Source organism: Rhinopithecus roxellana, chromosome 5, assembly GCF_007565055.1.
Source record: "Rhinopithecus roxellana isolate Shanxi Qingling chromosome 5, ASM756505v1, whole genome shotgun sequence".
Taxonomy (NCBI): domain Eukaryota; kingdom Metazoa; phylum Chordata; class Mammalia; order Primates; family Cercopithecidae; genus Rhinopithecus; species Rhinopithecus roxellana.
This window is the reverse complement of record NC_044553.1, coordinates 27140575-27159014: the sequence shown is the minus strand read 5'-3', so window position 1 is coordinate 27159014 and position 18440 is coordinate 27140575. Positions and strand designations below refer to the sequence as shown.

At 49.6% G+C, this 18440-nt stretch overlaps 1 protein-coding gene across 2 annotated transcripts in view; it reads left to right on the top strand.

Moving 5' to 3' along the window:
* Nucleotides 1-2011: 2011 nt before the first annotated feature.
* ST8SIA2 (ST8 alpha-N-acetyl-neuraminide alpha-2,8-sialyltransferase 2) overlaps nt 2012-18440 on the top strand; it is a 75228-nt gene continuing 58799 nt past the window's right edge. For both annotated transcript variants that reach the window (XM_010373447.2, XM_030931733.1), the window contains exon 1: nt 2012-2733. In XM_010373447.2, the coding sequence (XP_010371749.2) occupies nt 2636-2733 (98 nt within the window). In that variant the 5' untranslated portion in view covers nt 2012-2635. The remainder of the gene's footprint in view (nt 2734-18440) is intronic.

The window sequence follows — 18440 nt, the reverse complement described above, 5'->3', positions numbered from 1 at the left end:
ATGAGAACATAGGCCATCTAACAGGAAACAGAAATAGATTCTGCTGTAATCGTGGATCACCTAACAGGAAATGGAAATAGACTCTGTTGTAATCATGCTTGCAGCAATGAGGTTGACCTGACCTGGTGAATTTAGGATCACGGCAACACTTCCATGATGTTCTGCATGGTAAGAGTGTAGTAGGCAGAGAAGTAGAGAAGCAGATAACATAGGAGAGAGAGGTCAGTCAGCTTCTTCTTGCTCTTTTGGGGGATCTTATTAATCAATTATAAGTGAGCCAGGAGACCTTAGCTCTACTGTAGCTCAAATCCCCTATCATAATTAGACACTTGAATGTCTGTCTTCCTTTTGAACAGTGAGCCACTAGAGGGCAGGAAACCCGAGGCGTCTCTATCCACTTGGTGTCTCTAGCCCCTAGCACAGAGCCTGGTACAAGGTAGGTTAAATATTGCTGCAAGTTGGAGTGAATGGAGGAGCGATTCAAATAACGAGCAGCATACCACGAGCATCCTGTACTTTCCTCTCCCTATTCAGGTATCCCAACAATTCCCTTCAGAAAAACAAGGCAAAATGGTGACAAAAACCACTCCACACCTCCTAAACCACCCTTCCAGCAAGACAAAGGGAAAGATCTTGGCACTTTGAAAACTTGAAATAAGGATGGTTAGACCCCGTGCCAGTCACACTGATGGGAAACCCTCCTTTGACGTCTCATCCCTGCCTCTAACAGACAGGGAGAGTGAGGTCCAACATTGTTCTCCACATTAGAAAAACCTCACCCCAAGAAAAATACGTGGTATTTTCGAAGTGCTTACTGTAAAAGGAGCAGGGGTGCACTGACTTTGCCAAGGGATAGGAAGGAAATGAAGCGCTGAGGCAGGAATTAGTCCACTCTTCCTCTGGGTAAAAGACATCTGCTCCTGGCGCTCCTCAAAGGAGGTGATGCAGAGCTCTCCCTTGCCGCTGTGCTGCTTCCCTAATCTGCTCTCAGGCTGGGTGATGGGAGCTCCTCCTGCAGAGGAGAGCCTGTCCTGGCTCCTAGGGTCAACAAGTGCAGTAGCCCCTGGCTTGGAAGCCTCCCTCCTGCTCCTCCGTACACACGAAGAGGCAGAAGTGCTCTGGGTACAAGCGGTGCTTTGGTGGGAAATCAGAAGGCCCTCTTACATCCCCGGGGGGCGCCATGAAGGGACTTGGCTGCTGCCAGCCCCTCTGCAAACTCCTCTGAGTGGTCCAGGGAACAAGGCCAACCCGCCCCTCCCATTCACTGGGTTGTGGTTTCCAGCACTTAGGACATTCCGTACAGCTTCTCCAACGGGACTCCTCCTCCCCACACTCAAACCCCAAGGACCCTTTCATAAACCAGATGATCATTTCTGGAAAGTTACATTTCTTAATTTCAGGAATTGTTCCAATTAGTGCAAAGAAAATAAAAGGTAATTATCTAATTCCAGTAAAACTTAATGGGGCCCTTCCCATCCCTGGCTAATGGTTGGTGTGAAATGTAATTTGACTTAAACTGTCTAAGGCAGTGAAAGTGTGAAATATTCAGGAAGAGTGGGGGACATTACCCCTTGTGGGAGCCATATTTTTCTAGAAGGCATTTTGATCAAGACAGGACTCCCAGGGTTATTGATTTTGGGGCTACTGAGAGTCCAAGAACTGAGGAGATGAAGGCCACCCGGCGTCAGTACCGCGAGGGCGGAGGGAAGACGGGCGCTAAGTCTCCCATTGGGGTTCTAGCCGAGGGTTCCAGCCAGGATTTCGTGACCTGGGGGCAGCTCGGAGAGCTCTCCGGACCTAGTATCGGGTCTATAAATGGAGAGCAAGATAAGCACCTGGAGGGAGTGGTTTCTCGAGAGAGCCTCGCCCACAAACTGTAGTCAGCATCTTCACCGAAGTTGGCCTGTCTTGGATATTTCTTCTCTCCTCCCCTTCCTCCACCTCCCCTCCTAATTCATCAACTGCTGAAACATCTGCCTGGCTGAAACCGCCTTCTCGCCGCGCGCTGGGGGCTGTTCTCAGGTGTTGCTCTTTGTGTTGAGAAAACTTTGCGAGGAGGCGAGGGAGCTGGACAAAGAGCGGGCGAGGGAGGGCGTTTGCCAGCCTGAGGGGTGCGCCGGGCGGTGCGCGCATTTCTCTGGGCTCAGCTCAGTACCCGGTCGTTCGCGGTGGCCAGAGCCCAGCCTCTCTAGGCCAGGAGTGGCAGCCTCCGGCTGCAACCCCGCGCCCTCGGAAGCTGAATAAAGCCAGGCGGGAGAAGCAAAGGCTAGCAGGTCTGGACGCTGGAGTTGGTGGGAGGAGGCGAGCAGAAGCGCGGAGCAAAGCTGTCAAACTGCGCGCGGAGCCCGGCGCGGGGCGGGGGAAGGGAGAGGAAGGAGGGAGGGAGGGGCAGGCGGGAGCCGAAAGGGAGCGAGCGGGCTCGCCGCGCCTGAGCAACCCCTGCCTGTCGCTGCCGCTGCCGCTGCCGCTGCCGCCGCCGCCGCCGCCGCCGCCGCCGCCGGCCCAGACTCGCCCCGAGCGCAGGGTATCTGCCCAGCTGCGCGCGGCACGCGGAGGCTCCGGCGTCCGCCGCTGCGCCCTCCAGCCCCTGCTCCTCGCGCCGGCCCGCGTGGGTCCCGGCGGGCGCGAACCCACCATGCAGCTGCAGTTCCGGAGCTGGATGCTGGCCGCGCTCACGCTGCTCGTGGTCTTCCTCATCTTCGCAGACATCTCAGAGATCGAAGAAGAAATCGGGTAAATAGCTGCGCCCAGGCCCGTGCCACGAGCCCGGGCGGTATCTCTCCCTCCTTCCCTACTCTCCACCCTCCGACCCCCTTTGTGTGCGCCGCGCCCCCACCCCCCTCCGTAGCTCCGCTGGAGAGGTAGGGACGGTTTGGCAGAAGGTAGCGGTGACGGGGCCCGGGACGGTTTGGGGAGAGGAGGGTGGGGGCGCGGCTGCCGTGGGGTGTCCCCGGGCGGGGCTCACGGGAAGCCCCCAGCTGGCCCGCGTCGGGAAGCGGGCTCGCCCACCCTGCCCCCCTGCCTGGCGTGTCCAAGCGCAGTGTCGCCGGGGTCGAGGGAGGGCGCCGGGGAGTGTCTCGGGCGGGCGGAGGGGCCGAGAGTGGAGGGAGGCAGGAGTTTCTTTGTCTCCGGCACGGCCGCTTTCTCGCCTTGGCAAAGTGGGCAGGGAGCGCGCAGGGATCTCTGAGCTGGGGGAGGGGTTCCCCGGGCCGGAGCGGAGGGCGGGGGCTCTGCATGGGCTACGGGGAAGCCGAGTGCCTCCTGCACACACAGACAGGCACACGCGCCTCCCGCCGGCCCGGGAGCCCGGCGTAGGAGCTGGCACCACTAGAGAAGGGCTCGCATAGCTGGACTGAGATCCCCGCCCTCGCCTGGCTTTGGACATTCAGCCAAGCCACGGCGACCCCGGCGACCCTGGGTTCCTGTGCGCTCGCAGCGCGGAGACAGAGACATTTCGGGAAAGTCTGTACTGCCGCCCGGTGGGTTTCTGGGCCCTCAAGCGGGCGATCTGGCCCTTTTTTCTCCCGACCTCGCCAGAGGTAGGGCGGGACCGCGAGCCCGGATCCTCCCGGCTCCGGACTTCCTGGAGCGCGCACTTGAGGCGCGGGACGCACCAGCTGTGTGTCCCAGAGGCTGAGACTCGCGCCCCGCCCCGCAGCCTTCGGCTCGCCCGGGCGGGCCCTTCTCCAGAACCTCCAAAGGGCGGTAGACGACAGGTGGGGAGGCAGCCAGCCTCTGAGGAGGCTCGAGGAGACCTTCGTGGCCCTGGGTAAGGGGAAGGTGAGGTCTCAGAGAGCGCAGAAGGTCTCTTCCTCTATGGGATTTGTGCCCTGCCAGGCGCTCTTCTCGAGTCCGGCGCCGCGTGCGCCCCTCCTTTGTCCCATTTGTTACTTCATTTGTTATCTGTGCTAGTTGAGGGTCCGCCACACTATCAGTCCCTCAAATGAGAGATGCCAGTCTTAGGTCCAAGCAGGATGCCGAGGCCCCAAGGACCAAAACTTGGGACAAGTGCCGCTTCCCGCTCTCATTTTCTCCCCGCCCCTACCCTTCTCCCCCCCCTGCCCATCTCCCCGGAATTCCTTCTGTGAACTCCACTGGGCTTCAGGAACCCCTCTCCCTGCCTCTCTGTCTCCTCTCATTCTCGGTCTCCCCAAGAGCTCTGAAAACTTTCACAAATGCTGTGCAGTTAATACACAACGTGCCACCATCTCCCACGCAAAGATAAACATGCTACTTTTCATAGCTGTTCGCCTCAGAAACGTGGATCGGAAAGGAAATCGGGCAAGTCACGTCTTGGGGTAATGGAAGATGCAGTGAGAAGGGCCTTCCTCTGGGCTCTTCGGCTTCTTATTCCGGATGTGGGCACTGCCTGGCCCAGATCACTTGCTGATCTTTGCCCATGTGAGAGGGAAGGCCCGGCGCTGCCCATTGTTCTGCTATAAAAACGTAAGTGCCGTGATCATCCAGGCACCCCTAGGTCAACCCTTCACTGAATTCTTAGCAAATACCTTCCACATGCTGGCAACTTTTAATTTTTAAAACGCAATCAGGAGATCACTTTGCACATAATGTTGCACTTTCTTGCCAAATGCATGGTGAAGCCTGCACTCCCCACATCATGTTGTTCCCATATATGTACACACCCCTGGGACTTGTTTCACTTGAGGGCTCTCTACCTCTTTTTATCCTGTCTCTGTTGGGCCAATCCTAGGAAAAAACTGTCAAACAAGTCTGATGCGTCACCTCCTGTGGCATCTTCCTTCCCTCTCGTCCCAGGCTGACCACTGGCTTGACCAGTCCTGACCAGGCCTGAGACACCCCCTCTCCCAGGCTGAGGTAGCTGCCTTAGAACAACACTACACATGCCTTTCCACTGGGACAGGCACTCTAGCCCCATTCACGGTCAGCCCCACACATGTTTAATCCAGAGGAATGGAGGCATATTTTGGGATTCACCATGGCTGGAGAAGGAAACACATGGGCAGAGCATGGGAATCCCAACAGCACCTTCTGCCTGCTTACAAGTGAGGGTTTTGTGTGTGTGTGTGTGTTTTTGAGATAGAGTCTCACTCTGTTGCCCAGGCTGGAGTGCAGTGGCAAGATCTCGGCTCACTGCAACCTCTCCCTCCTGGGTTCAAGCAATTCTCCTATTTCAGCCTCCCGAGTAGCTGGGATTACAGGCACGTGCCACCACACCAGGCTAATTTTTGTATTTTTATTAGAGATGGGGTTTCACCATGTTGACCAGGCTGGTCTCAATCACCTCAGGTGATCCGCCCACCTCAGCCTCCCAAAGTGCTGGGATTACAGGCGTGAGCCACCCCTCCCGGCACAAGTGAGGTTTTATCACTAAATTCATTCTTGGAATTACCCCAACTTTGAGCAGCTGGGCTCAGCGTCCAATAAGAGCCATGGCACAGTGGCCAGTGAGGGGCATCAAGAGGGCTCCACCTTCCTCACCATATGCCTTCCTGGAGACCTGGAATCATACTCAGGAACACGAGTCTGCTGCACCAGCCGAGCCCCTCCATCCCCAACTTGCTCTGGACCTGTGCTAGGGAGGATTACAGATGATCTGCCGGTGTCGGCCCCTGGGAGAAAGCGATGGCTCTGTAAAAGGATGGCTGTTTCTGGGAAGTAATGAACAGTGGGACCCTGTGATCTGTTACGAAGGAAGGAAAAATAGAAGGAACCTCTTTTGGGGGTAACTTTTTCAAGGATTAAGGAACTTTAAAAAGTGAAAGAAGAAAGTAAATCACATGTGTATTATCTGGAGGAATAAAACTGAGATTTAGTTTTCTGAAACTCTTGATTCTCTTTTTTATAAAATAAGGCTTTTAATGTGGTGGTCTCAGAGGTCCTATCCTGCCTGAAAAATTATGCGCCATGAATTGAGGGGCAGGACTTTCTTTGAGGGGAGTTTTCTGAGACACACATCTCTTTTCCTTAGTGATTATTTTCAAAAGTTCAATTTCTGACTCTCTTGCTCTCATTCAGCTGGAGCTGAATAAGAAAACAAAATGTGGAAAGATAAGTTCTCTGCAAAGCACCTAGAGAGTCCTGCCTAGTAGCCAAGGAGTGAATTCAAATTCTAAGTCAGAAATTGGGTGGGGCTTTCGTAAAACAGCCCCTGATCAACTCATGCACGCTCCCAAGTTTTAGATCCAATTCAACCAAGTTGTAAGCTAAAATCTTCTGCTTGTTTCTTGGGCTTTAATCTTGATGTAACTTCCACTAGGGGACTGTGAGGCATCACTGTCTTGCTCATCATGGTGTCCATGGAACCGGGGACACAAGGCATTCAATAAACATCTGTTGGATGAATAATGTCCTGAGTCTGGCACAATGATGGGCACACACGGCATCCTTGGGCAAAGTTGCAACTCAGAGCTGGCCAGGAACGGGGTGGCTCATGCCTGTAATCCCAACACTTTGGGAGGCTGAGGCAGGTGGATCACCTGAGGTCAGGAGTTCAAGACCAGACTGGCCAACATGGTGAAACTCCATCTCTACTAAAAATACAAAAATTAGCCAGATGTGGTGGCGGGTGCCTGTAATCCCAGCTACTCGGGAGGCTGAGACAGGAGAATGGCTTAAAACCTGGGAGGAAGAGGTTGCAGTGAGCTGAGATCACGCCACTGCACTCCAGCCTGGGCAACAGAGCGAGACTCCATCTCAAAAAAAGAAAAAGAAAGAAAGAAAGAAAGAAACTCACTGAGCCTTGGGACAGAAAGAGAGCATAGGGGTCTCCCTGTAGAAACATTTCCTTTTTATCAATTAGGGTAAATTTGACACTGAGAAGTAACATCACTAATCTGAGATCACAGCCTGGCTGGTTTAGGGCAGGGCAGGCTTGCACAGGTCTCCACTTTTGTAACCCAATGCGCTAATCCTCCTACTAGTTCCTCTACTCATAAAGGAATTACAGAAATCTTGTTAAAGAGAAGTTGAGTAACTAGTAATGATAACAATAGCAATTATGACAATGGTGAAGATGATGATCATGGTTAGCATTTACTGAGTGCTTCCTAAGAGCCAAGAGCTATTCCAAGTGCTTTATAGGTGTTAACACATTCCAGCCTCATGGTAATCCAGTGGTCACCTACCAGTGGCACTGTTTGTAGAGCTCTGTGAGCCAGATGCTATGCTAACTGCTTTGAAACATGTTTGCTGGATCCTCACCAGAACCCTCTAAGGTAGGTACCATTTCTATCCCCATTTATTGATGAAGAAACTGAGGCCTGGAGAGATGGTATACCCTGCTGATAAACTTGTGATAAAGCAGCTGTATGGAAGGCCAAAACCCATGCATGCTCTTGACCATCATGCTAGACTGCCCTGTCCTCTAAGTTATTTTTTTTACCCTGAGCTAATGTTAGGGAATACATCTGAAGACTAACTCATCCCCGGTGGTTCTTCCAAAGGCCCAGAGTTTTCCTGAGAGCCTGGTCTGGCCTTAGTAGTTGCTCCATCAGACATTTAGAAAGAGAGAAGGTGAAATGAGGAGGACCAGAGGAGGACTCTGAGCACATCTCCCCAAAATGTCCCTCTAGTCCAGCTAAGTTCAGTGCCATGCTGGAGGAAAGAATGGCATTAACCCCAGCCTGTTACACAAGGTCACCTGCCATGGGTATGAGCATTCCAGACTCTCAGGTGGAGCCTGGGGCTAAAGTGACAGGAGGAGGGAAAGCTCCTATTCCATTGCAAACCTGATTCTGATGTTAATGGAAGGGGCCTGCCTCGATACTATATGCTGTATGTTTGGGCATCTAGGTGTCTGGAGCAGGGGAGATAGTAAAGATATTTAACAACTGGTACCTCTCCAGCACCAACCTGTTAGAATGGACATCTGACCCGTCAGAACTGATGCCATCCAGTACACCACGACCAGGGGTCCTAGTGCACGCCAGCCAAACACCAGGCCCTGTCCGGGAAAACACTAGACAAGGAGAGGCTAGCTCTGATCATCAGCCATGATGAGATCTGTGAGCAGGCAGCAACTACTGCCAACAGCAGAGAGTGAGGTGAGGTGCATCGTTTAGTGGATGAGTGCACGTGGACGGGAAAGAAAATGACCTTGAGCAGTCACAGTCCAGGCACTCTATAAGAAGTGCATATGTTTGCTCAAGACAATGCAATTTTTTTTAAAGCCCAATCTTCTCCCTAGTCCTGGTGTACTTCACTGAAGTATAAGCATGATTGGAAGATAAAATAGGAGAGAAAGAAGGTCTGGTTTTAACTCACTTGCTCCAAGTCCTTGTTGCCAACTGTTCCAAACATCACATTTAAATTGTAAATAGATATCCATCTTAGAAACCAATTCACCACTCAGTGCCTCTTTCCTCCTGTAAGGCAGGGTTGCTAGGTTTTAAACATGTTTTAGGTTTTACAAATTGGAAATGTTGTAGATTGCAAATTATAAATACTTCTTCGAGAGAGGGGATTCTAGAAAGGCTCCCATTGCTTTTCTCAGGGCATACAAAGCAATGCATCTTCTGACTTTTGCCTCTTTCTGTAGCCGGCCTGGGCTCCAGCCATTTTGTATTGCTTACAGGTTCCCCAAAGTATCCTAGGATTTCATACCTCTGTGCCTTTGTACATCCCGCTCCTGCTCTGTGGAATGCCATCCTTGCATGCATACCATCCTTCCTGCTGTTGCCTCGCTCCTCCCAGGCCCTTCCTTTCTCTCACTGCTCTGTCTTCTCCTTCGAGGCTAAGGTCTGGTATCTCCTAGATCCCGTCCCGCCGAGACATCTACATTGGTTGCCCCTCCTGTATGCACCCTTTGGACCCCATCATGCAGCACCCCATGGAGATACATTTCACAATTATGTTTTCTTTATCCTTTATCCCCAGCCCCTGGTGATACGTATATGATTTAGTAAATGAAGCCCATAAAATTTTTTTGAATGAACAAACTGACCAACGATATGGCAAAAATAAGCATTCAACCTCTCTGCTCCCAAAAGTACATACTATTCTAACAACAATTAAACACCCTCCACTTGATCTGGAAGCCCCCTGCTTTTCCTATGTATCTAGCATGGAAGGTGCAGCCCGGTGAAGAGCACAGTCTGGCTATGACATTATTCACCATTGTGGAATGTTTCAGGCCAACGGAAATAAAAGCCCCTTTCTAATTTGTAAAAACACCCAGTGGTGTTTGCCCCCTGCCAGTTTAGATAAAAACCAAAGATCTAGAGCCCAGATGCCAAGCCTCTGCCGGCTGTTGGTTCTCCAGAGAGCCCTTTCCAGCCCTCCACTGCCCATGGTGCTGCTGAGGCTGTCCCCTCCTGCCTGGAAGGACAGCCGGTCCTGTCTACTTTAATCCCCTTCAGGGCTTCCGTAGTGGCGTTGAGAGCAGACCAGGAATGCAGGGCCAGCTGTTTCCTTGCAAGGGCTGGTCCCCAGGTAGGATGCTGGAAGCTGAGCGTTAGAGACGTTGACAGAGTAAGAAATGTGAGGTCAGGTCGGGATGTGTCATCTCAAAGATTTTCCTTATGAAGCACCTTCTAGTGGTGTTTTTATTTGAAAACACTGGTCAAACCAGCAAATCCTGCTGATGGGTCAAGACTTGGGGGAGCTGTGTGGATCCTAGATGAGGTCAGGAGCCTCATCTCTCTCAGCTGTCTCAAGCAGAAATGAGTTAGAGACAGATGGGAGGACGCAGTGAAAACGGCCGGGGGAGGGACAGGAACATGAAAGCCACCAGCTGGGCGAGTCAGGTGGCTGTCTCCTGCCAGGGCGTGGGGACAGGCTCATCTTCCGGAGAGGCGCTGCGGGGTGAGACACTGTCCCCTGTGGCCGACTGGCTGACTGCCCCTGGGCTTGCTCACCATCTCTCCAGAGCTGAGGCTGGTCCTTAAGCGTTGAGATTAGTCACTCTCCTGGGTGGCATCTGGGCTGGTTTTAAATTCTCCCCAGTCTCCTGCAGTTCATCACCCGGCTAGGAAGCTGCCCAGTGTCCTGACGGGACCTGTGTGTCCCCGTGTTTTCTCAGCTTTGGCTGTCACTGACTTCGCAACAATGGCCATGAGGGAATGGCTCCAACTGGGGAGAGCAGTGGCCCCGACATGACATGTGTCTGTATTACACGTCGGCAGTCAAGGTTCCTCCTGACACTTTCGAGAACTTGGGATCCCGATTCACTCCCCTGGGAAATCCAGCGTCCCGCCTTGCTGTGTGGGTGTGCCTTTGACTTCCCAAACTGCTTTGCAAGCATGAAGCTCTCAGCTCTGTCACAGGGTTTCCCAGAGCCGTTTTGTTATTATCGGAGGAATGCGGAGGGACTGAGCTCTGCTTCCTGGGCCTTTTTTAAGGTTCAGGGCAACAATTCCTCCTCTCCCTCCTCCAGCTTCTTAGTTGATGGCCGAAGGATGAAAGGACCCCCAGGTCAGTGGTTCCCACATGGTGAGCCACAGATGAGTGGCGATCTGAAAGGAGACAGAAAAAAAAAAAAAAAAAAAAAAAAAAAAAGCACAATGTAGCCATGATTATTAATAGTTTCAAGTTGCCAGCTGCCATTGCTTGGAAAGAACTCTTCTATATTCTGAGATAATGTTCCTTTTTCCTTTGGGATACTAAGATGTCCTTTCTTTTATGAAAGGGGGTGATGGTAGCTATGACGTTCTCCCTTGGCTGAAGAGGGTGGTAACCTCATGAGTCCCCAACCCCAGTGTTTTGGAAATACTATGGGTCCTTGAAATCTGATAGTCTAGGGTCTGGATCCACAAGGTACGCTGAAAAGCTCACTTCAGGAAATAGCCTCACTCCTCACATATTTTCTTCCCCATGGAGATGATGCCAGCAGAGAATAATAACAAAGTCATTTTTTGTCTGTGTCTGCTGGGGTCCCAATGATTTTCTAAACACTTTAGTTATCTAAACACCTATAATCCTCCCAACAGTCTAAGGAGGTCTATCTATGTTATTATTATCTCCCTTTTACAGATTAGTGAACTGAGGCCCGGAACAGTCAAATAACACAGCTGGTAAAGTGCAGAGCTGGGATTCAAACCCAGGCTCCAGGGAACAAGGAGAATTCTCCAAAAACGATGTCTTAAATGGCATCCAGTGGGGAAGAGATGCATGCTTGTATTTTCAAGGAATAAGCCTTGGAAACACAAAGGTCTGTGCGAGAGAGAACCCTGGGATGTAGCGATGCTGAAGGAATCTTAGGGGACAGCATACTGGAGCCCAGGCCATAATGGGACATGGCAGCCAAAAAGATCAATAGAATTTAGGGTTGCCAGCTCCAAAACACCTTAATGTGGAATAAGGGCCAGGGGCACACTGCTCTGCCTCTGCCTCCCCTCTTTTCTTCTCCTCTCACACCTGCTTCCCCCCATGGAGTCTCATCAAAATGGCTCCGGAGCACGGCATTTGTTTGACCATCTTATTACCAGAGAGAGAGAGAAACACTGAGAGAGAAGAGAAAAACAACAGAAACGATTAAGGCCTGGATTTTCTTCTAGGGGAAGACAGAAGGGTTGGTGCTGTCAGCTTCCCCAGGTCAGTGGAGCCTGACAAGGAAGGGAGGGAGGGAAGGAGTGAGGGAGGGAGCGCTTCGGGGAGGGGCCAGGTTCATGCAAGGAGGTAGCACATCCCAGGGAGCCCCCTTTCCTATGGTAACCGCATTCTGCTGAGAGCTCACATGGATCACCTCACTCAACCTTCCCAAGCACCCTGTTAGCCCATTTGCAGATGAGGAAATGGAGACTCAGAGAGGTCGTGGGACTTGCTAAGGTCACACAGCTAGTAAACACGAAGCTGGGATTCCACCCAGGTTTGCCTGACTCCATGGTCCATCTGGTCTTAGCCACTTTTTTATACTGCGGTTACTTGACTACTCGCCCCCATTCCTCATGCCTCCTGCCCTGGGCCTCCTACACTTTATTCCATTTTCTGTACCATGCAGAGAGTTTGCACAGAGATGCTGGAAACTTTTGAGACTGTAGAATAGACTCATCATTGTCAGATAACTTCGCAAACACAATGGCATCCATCACCATTGGGCACAACACTTCAGCGGAGGCTGTGGAAGAGGCAGACATACCTGGACTCTACCCAGGGAGGTGTGAGCACTTGTTATTGAGCTTCCCCAGTTCTAATTTTGAAAACCGGCTGCACACGGAGCAGCGATACCCAGGGTTAATTCTCACCTTCTTGGTAAATGCCAGAGTAGCTTAAATAATGAAGGTGGGAGGCATATGATGTCTGGAGAAAGTGAATTAGTAAATTGATAGGGCAGGTGACTTTAGTTCGCTATTTTCCTGTAAGCAGTAAAGGCCCTCCCTCTGCATCTCTTGAGATTCCCACAGTTTGGTATTTGACTTTAGGTGGACTCAGGATGATGCCCAAATTATACGCTAATCAAAACATTTAGTTCCCAGGAGAAGCAAAGAGAAGGACAAGAGAGAAACTCCCCGTGATGTTCTGTCTTGGCCCGGGCAGGGAACCTCTTAGGCCAGCTGGACACAAAGGCAGCAACATGCTGACAGACAGCATCCCAAAGAAAGACCTGTGATGGCCCAGTCTTGGTGGTAAAGCCAGTTAGGGCTCCACAGGCCCTTCCCCAACCTGCCAAAACTGCCCACCATAGCTCTAACCTCCAGCAGAATGCCAGAATGACTCACTTATGTATTCATCATACATCTCTCCCTGCCACCAACCGGGGGCTTTACTTTTATCTGTAAGGACTGACAAGTTCTTGCCAGAGCTGGATTCATGGCATATGATTCAGGACATTGGGCCATACCTTTGGAGAAACTGAGAGCTACTCTTGGAAGATTAAGGCTCTAGTCTTCAGTGGAACACTCATTACCTGTGTGACTTCAGGCAAGTGACCTCACCTTTCTGAGTCTCAGTTTCCTAATCTGTATAATGGGGTTAATAACACCCAACTTCCAGTGTTCTGAGGATTAAATAAAACACAAATGGTGGGAATGTAAAATGATACAGCTCCTATGGAAAACAGCATGATGGTTCCTTAAAATATTTAACATAGAATTACCATGTGATCCAGCAATTCCACTTCTGGGTATATATTCAAAAGAATTGAAAGCAGGGGCCAGGTGTAGTGCTCACGCCTGTAATCCCAACACTTTGGGAGGCCGAGGTGGGTGGATCACCTGAAGTCAGGAGTTTGAGACCAACCTGGCCAACGTGGTGAAACCCTGTCTTTACTAAAATTACAAAAAAAAAAAAAAAAAAAAAAAAAGCCAGGTGTCGTGCTGCGTGCCTGTAGTCCAGCTACTCAGAGGCTGAGACAGAAGAATCGCTTGAACCCGGGACGCAGAGGTTGCAGTGAGCCTAGATCACACCACTGCACTCCAGCTTGGGTGACACAGCAAGACTCCATCTCAAAAAAAAAAAAAAAAAAAAAAAAAAAAAAAAAATTGAAAACAGGGACTTAAACAGGTATTTGTACACCCATGTTCATAGTAACCTTATTCACCATAGCTAAAAGGGGGAAGCAACCCAGGTGTCCATCAGTGAGTAAACGGATAAACAAAATATGGTAGATGCCGGGCATGGTGGCTCACACCTGTAATCCCAGCTCTTAGGGAGGCAGAGGCGGGAGGATATCTTGAACCCAGGAGTTTGGACCTGCCTGGGCAATATAGCGAGATCCTGTTCTTAAAATTTTTTTTAAAAAGCTATATACATCCAATGGAATATTATTTAGTCTTAAAAAGGAAGGAAATTCTGACACAAACTATAAGATGGGCTAACCTTGAGAACATTATGCTAAGTGGAATAAGCCGGCAGTCAAAGGACAAATACTGTGTGGTTCCACTTATATGAGGCATCTAGAGTGGTCAAATTGATCAAGACAGAAAGTAGAATGGCAGTTGCCAGGATCTGGGGAAGGGGAATTTGTTTAATGGGTATAAAGTTTCAGTTTTGAAAGATGAAAAGAGTTTAGCAGATGGATGGTAATGATAGCTGCAGAATAATATAAATGTCTTAATGCCACCGAACCGTACACTTAAAAATAGTTAAGATGGTAAATTGTATGTTATGTGTATTTTACCACAATTGAAACACACACATGCACAAGCAGCCAGAATAGTGCCTGGCAGATGCTCAGGACACGCTGACTTACTTTAAGAGCACAGTTGTGATTTTAAACAAAGCAGCATCAATGTGGATATTATTTAATTTTAAAAATAATACGGTGCTGAAAAGCAGATACAGAGGAAATGGAGGGAGTAAAGGGGGGAGGTGTGGCTATAGACACAGAATTAGAAAAATACAAATCATCACTTTGTTGTATGTTTGGATACACAAGCTGGAGGCGGCCCACATCCCCAACATTTGGGATTTAGGATTGTGGAAAGGGCAAGCATACTTTTGTGTGGCCACTCTGAATTCTTGTTGGCTGGCCTGCCCATCTAAGTTTAGTGGAGGGGTCCATAAGCTTTCGCCAAAACCTAAGTTGCAAGGAGGGCTCAGAGTGATGGGGGAGGGAGGCCAAGACGGTCCAGAGCCCCCTCCCTCCCAGATGCAGCTTTGCGAAGTCTCTTTCTTTATCACCTGCCTAGGGGTGGCCTCTAAGCTATTTTTGGCTCAAGGGTGAACCTGAAAAGAAAAGAGTCCAAGATACGGATCCCAAGATTTGGCTCCTGCTGAGCTGGGAAGAGGTAGGGCACAGCTGGCTCTTCCCTTTTAGGCTCAAGCCGCACAATCTCTATAATACCGCAGGAAGGAGCAAATGAGGTGGATTCCAGGAGGCTTGAGATGCCAAAGCCAATTCTCAGACTTGAGAGAGCATCACAGTCACCTCAAGGACTTGTTGAAAACAGAACGCTGGACACCTCCTGGAGTTTCTGTTTCCACAGGCCTGGGGCAGGGCCTGAGAATTTGCATCTTTAACAGGTTCCAGGGGATGCTGACACTGCTGGCCCATTTCAGGACCACACCTTGAGAACCACTGGGCTAGAGCCTTGTCACTCAGTGTGGTCCTCAGACCAGCAACATGGAAGTCATCTGGATATTTGGTAGAAATGTAGTGTCTCAGGCCCTACTCCAGACCCTAGACCTGCAGAATCTGAATCTGCTCAGTAACAAGCTCCCAGGTGAAATGTATGCACACTCTGCTGGGGGTATGATTGGTTTCCCTGCCTTCTACAGAGCCTCTGCCCTAAGCAGTGACCTTGGCCCATCACACTGGGGGTAGCCTGTCAGTGTGGCTCCACTGCCCATCACAGAGTCAGCCTAGAGTGACCTCCAAATGGATATCAGAAAAATGAATAATGATTCTTATTACAGCCACTCGTTGGATTCCTGAGTGTATGCCATGAGCTTTTTATACATTGTTTCACACATTTATTATAAAACCCCTTCAAAACCCATTTTATGGACAAGTAAACTGAGACTCAGAGTGACTGCTTAGGAAACAGGAAAAGCACTTAAACTGTTTGGCGATCTAGCTGGCTCTGTTCCTAGATGCCAGGGGTTTAGCTTTTAGCTATTAGCCTACTTCTCTTCCTTTATCCTCCCAAATGAGGCTCAAGGCGTAAGATGAGGAGAGCAGAAATCTTAACCAAGGGTTGAAGTGATTTATTACATGAGTCCAGGGAGGATACAGTGTGTCCAGAAACAAGCTTGACCTGGCGCTGGAGCACTTGAAGGAAATTTCTAGAGAAGCTGGACAGCAAAGCGCTCATCAGCTGTGTCATTAAGCCCTCTAATGAGCTTGGCTGGGATGTGATCATTCACACAGCACAGGGCCCCACTTCACAGTTGGCGTACGTAGTCACAGTTCCCTAGAGTTCTGGGGGTTCCTGAGTGGATCTGGTGGCCTGCCCAACCTGCAGTCCAATTCCAAACTCCACTCTCAGTTATAAAAAGCAGGGGAATGGAGGGGGAGGCCTCTAGGGGTGATGGAAGGCAAGTCTAGGGGAGCCTTTTAAAACCAATCTGCTCTTCCAGATAAAGAAAGCCTCCAAGCAGGCTGGAAGCCAAGAATTTAACTGTATTTATTTTTGCTATTACCTTCCATTTAGGGCAAGGGATATTGGTATTCTATTTATGGTAGTAGTATAAAGATTCCTTTTGTGATGAATTCATTTAAGTTTTTAAGTGAGTCAATTTAAAGGAAAGTATTAAGTCAATAATGTCTAGTTAGCAAAACGCATGAAGGTAGACCCAGAAAATATTTGAAGTTTATGCAATGACGTCCCAGCCTTTCTTCTTCCCTATAGTCATTATCTGCCCCGGATGGCAGCAAACTCACAGCAACTCCTTGCAGAACTTCTCCCCAGAGTGAGTGAGTTAATCCTTCAGAAAGTACCTACTTAATGGAAGCCATTTATAACTGTGTCTGGAAACGGCCCAACACACAACAAAAGAATCCTTGAATAAAACAGCCTTATGAATGATTGAAACAGTGTACACCAACCCTCCTCCAAGAGACGGTGGTCCCCCCAAGAGGAGAGGATGCCTTAGGCCCAAGAAGACCTATCACCCCTGCAACACCACTAGATTAGACCCTCCTCTCACTGTCCTCTGAAGCTCTCTGCCTCTCTCTGGCACATCTCCCCACACCATGTTTGTTATATGGTTTCTTTCCTGCTTGTTAGCTTGTAGCTCCTTGAAGGCTAGGACTGTTTCAGATGTGTGCCCCATTGTACTTCCAGTTCCTGCTACAGTGCCTGGTAGAGAGTAGGTGCTCTTTTGGAGAAAGAAGGGAAGGAAGGAGGGAAGGGATGAAGGAGAGGGAGTAAGTTCCTTGAGGGAGGATGAGATAGGCCCCAGTTACTGATATTCTGGGATCACTTACATATTTCTCTCTGTGGCCAAAGGAGAAAAAAAATGTGGTAGGGTCTATATTAGCTCCCTGTGCAATTGTCTGATTTGAAATTCACTGAGTTCCATTTTATTTATTTATTTATTTATTTATTTATTTATTTATTTATTTATTGAGATGGAGTCTCGCTCTGTCACCCAGGCTGGAGTGCAGGGGCGCGATCTCAGCTTACTGCAACCTCTGCCTCCTGGATTCAAGCGATTCTCCTGCCTCAGCCTCCTGAGTAGCTGGGATTACAGGTGTGTGCCACCATGCCCAGCTAATTTTTTTATTTTTGGTAGACATGGGGTTTCACCATGTTGGTCAGGCTGGTCTTGAATTCTTGACCTCGTGATCTGCCCGCCTTGGCCTCCCAAAGTGTTGGGATTACAGGCATTTCATTTTTGCCCCTCATTTCATGAAGAAAGACCAGCCCACAGTTTAAGGAAGTATTCCTAACAGGTTAATCCACAGTTCTATATGGGCTCTGAGGTCTCGTGCATAGAAGCCAGAGGATTGGAGGGATGTGTCCAGAATTGGGAATCAGGTGAGCTGGCTCCAGGCAGGCTGAGATCAAGCTGATAACAAGGAGATTAATAAGGGCCTGCAACCTCCTCAGTCTTGTTTTAGGGAGGAGGGTTTTCAAATCAATGCTGCTGGTCTGGCTGGCTTAATCATACCTAATCTTCTTACCTTTTGAAGCTCATGCGTTTGGGAGTTGAGATCAATTGAGATAAAATAAAGTAAAATGTATTGACTTTGGGATTTTTAGTCTTCATCAGAGTCCCATTGTGTAGTGTTGTTTTTATTTTCTGTCTTGGAAATAGGCAGAGATTAGCTGCTGGAGAGGGTTGTTCTGTCTGGACTAGGTGGTCTATTTACTTTTGTTCTGCTTTTTTCCATTTTCCACTCGATGATTCTTCATGAGGGAAAGGCCCATTTCTTTCCTGTTCATCTCTATATAGTCAGTGCATGACACCTGGCAAATGCTCAGTAACTATTTCTCAAATGCAGCATTGCAGCGTCACCAGCGCAGACTGTGTGCCGTGAGCCACCCTGCTGGAAAAGCCAATCTTCTCCCGATTAGGTGCAAAAACAGCAGCCTTATAAGGCACTCACAGTGCCCCTGGAGAAAGGCATCAGGACGGGTTCCTGGAACTTGGTTTCTGTGACGGTTACCATGAGCTTTGTGCAGTCATTGCAAACTATGTGTGAGCAAAATGCATCCAATCCATTTTACAGGTGTTTCCAAGCCCTGTGCTGGGCGCTGACAACTGAAAAGATGAGTACAGCATAGGGAAGGTGCTCATGGAGTTGTGATCTGGTGGGGGAGCGAGTTGTTGTACGATGATGAGGAATGTGTCTGGAGGTGAGAGTTTGGGTGTCTGAGCTTTGGTTGTGGATTTGCCACCACCAGGCCATTGCCCTAAGGGCAGGCCCTAACCTCTTTGGGCCTCAGTTTTCCCATTTATAAAAAGTGGACTCGATGAACCCACAGGTCTTCACTTGCTCTAGAGCAACAAAACTGGACAGCTGTCTCAAGGAGTTTTCCTGTGGAGTGGAGTTCAGCCTCACTGGAAATAGCAAATCCACTTGCTGCTATGCCTCTAAATTCCTTGCCCTGAAATTTTAGAGCAGGGCAATAAAT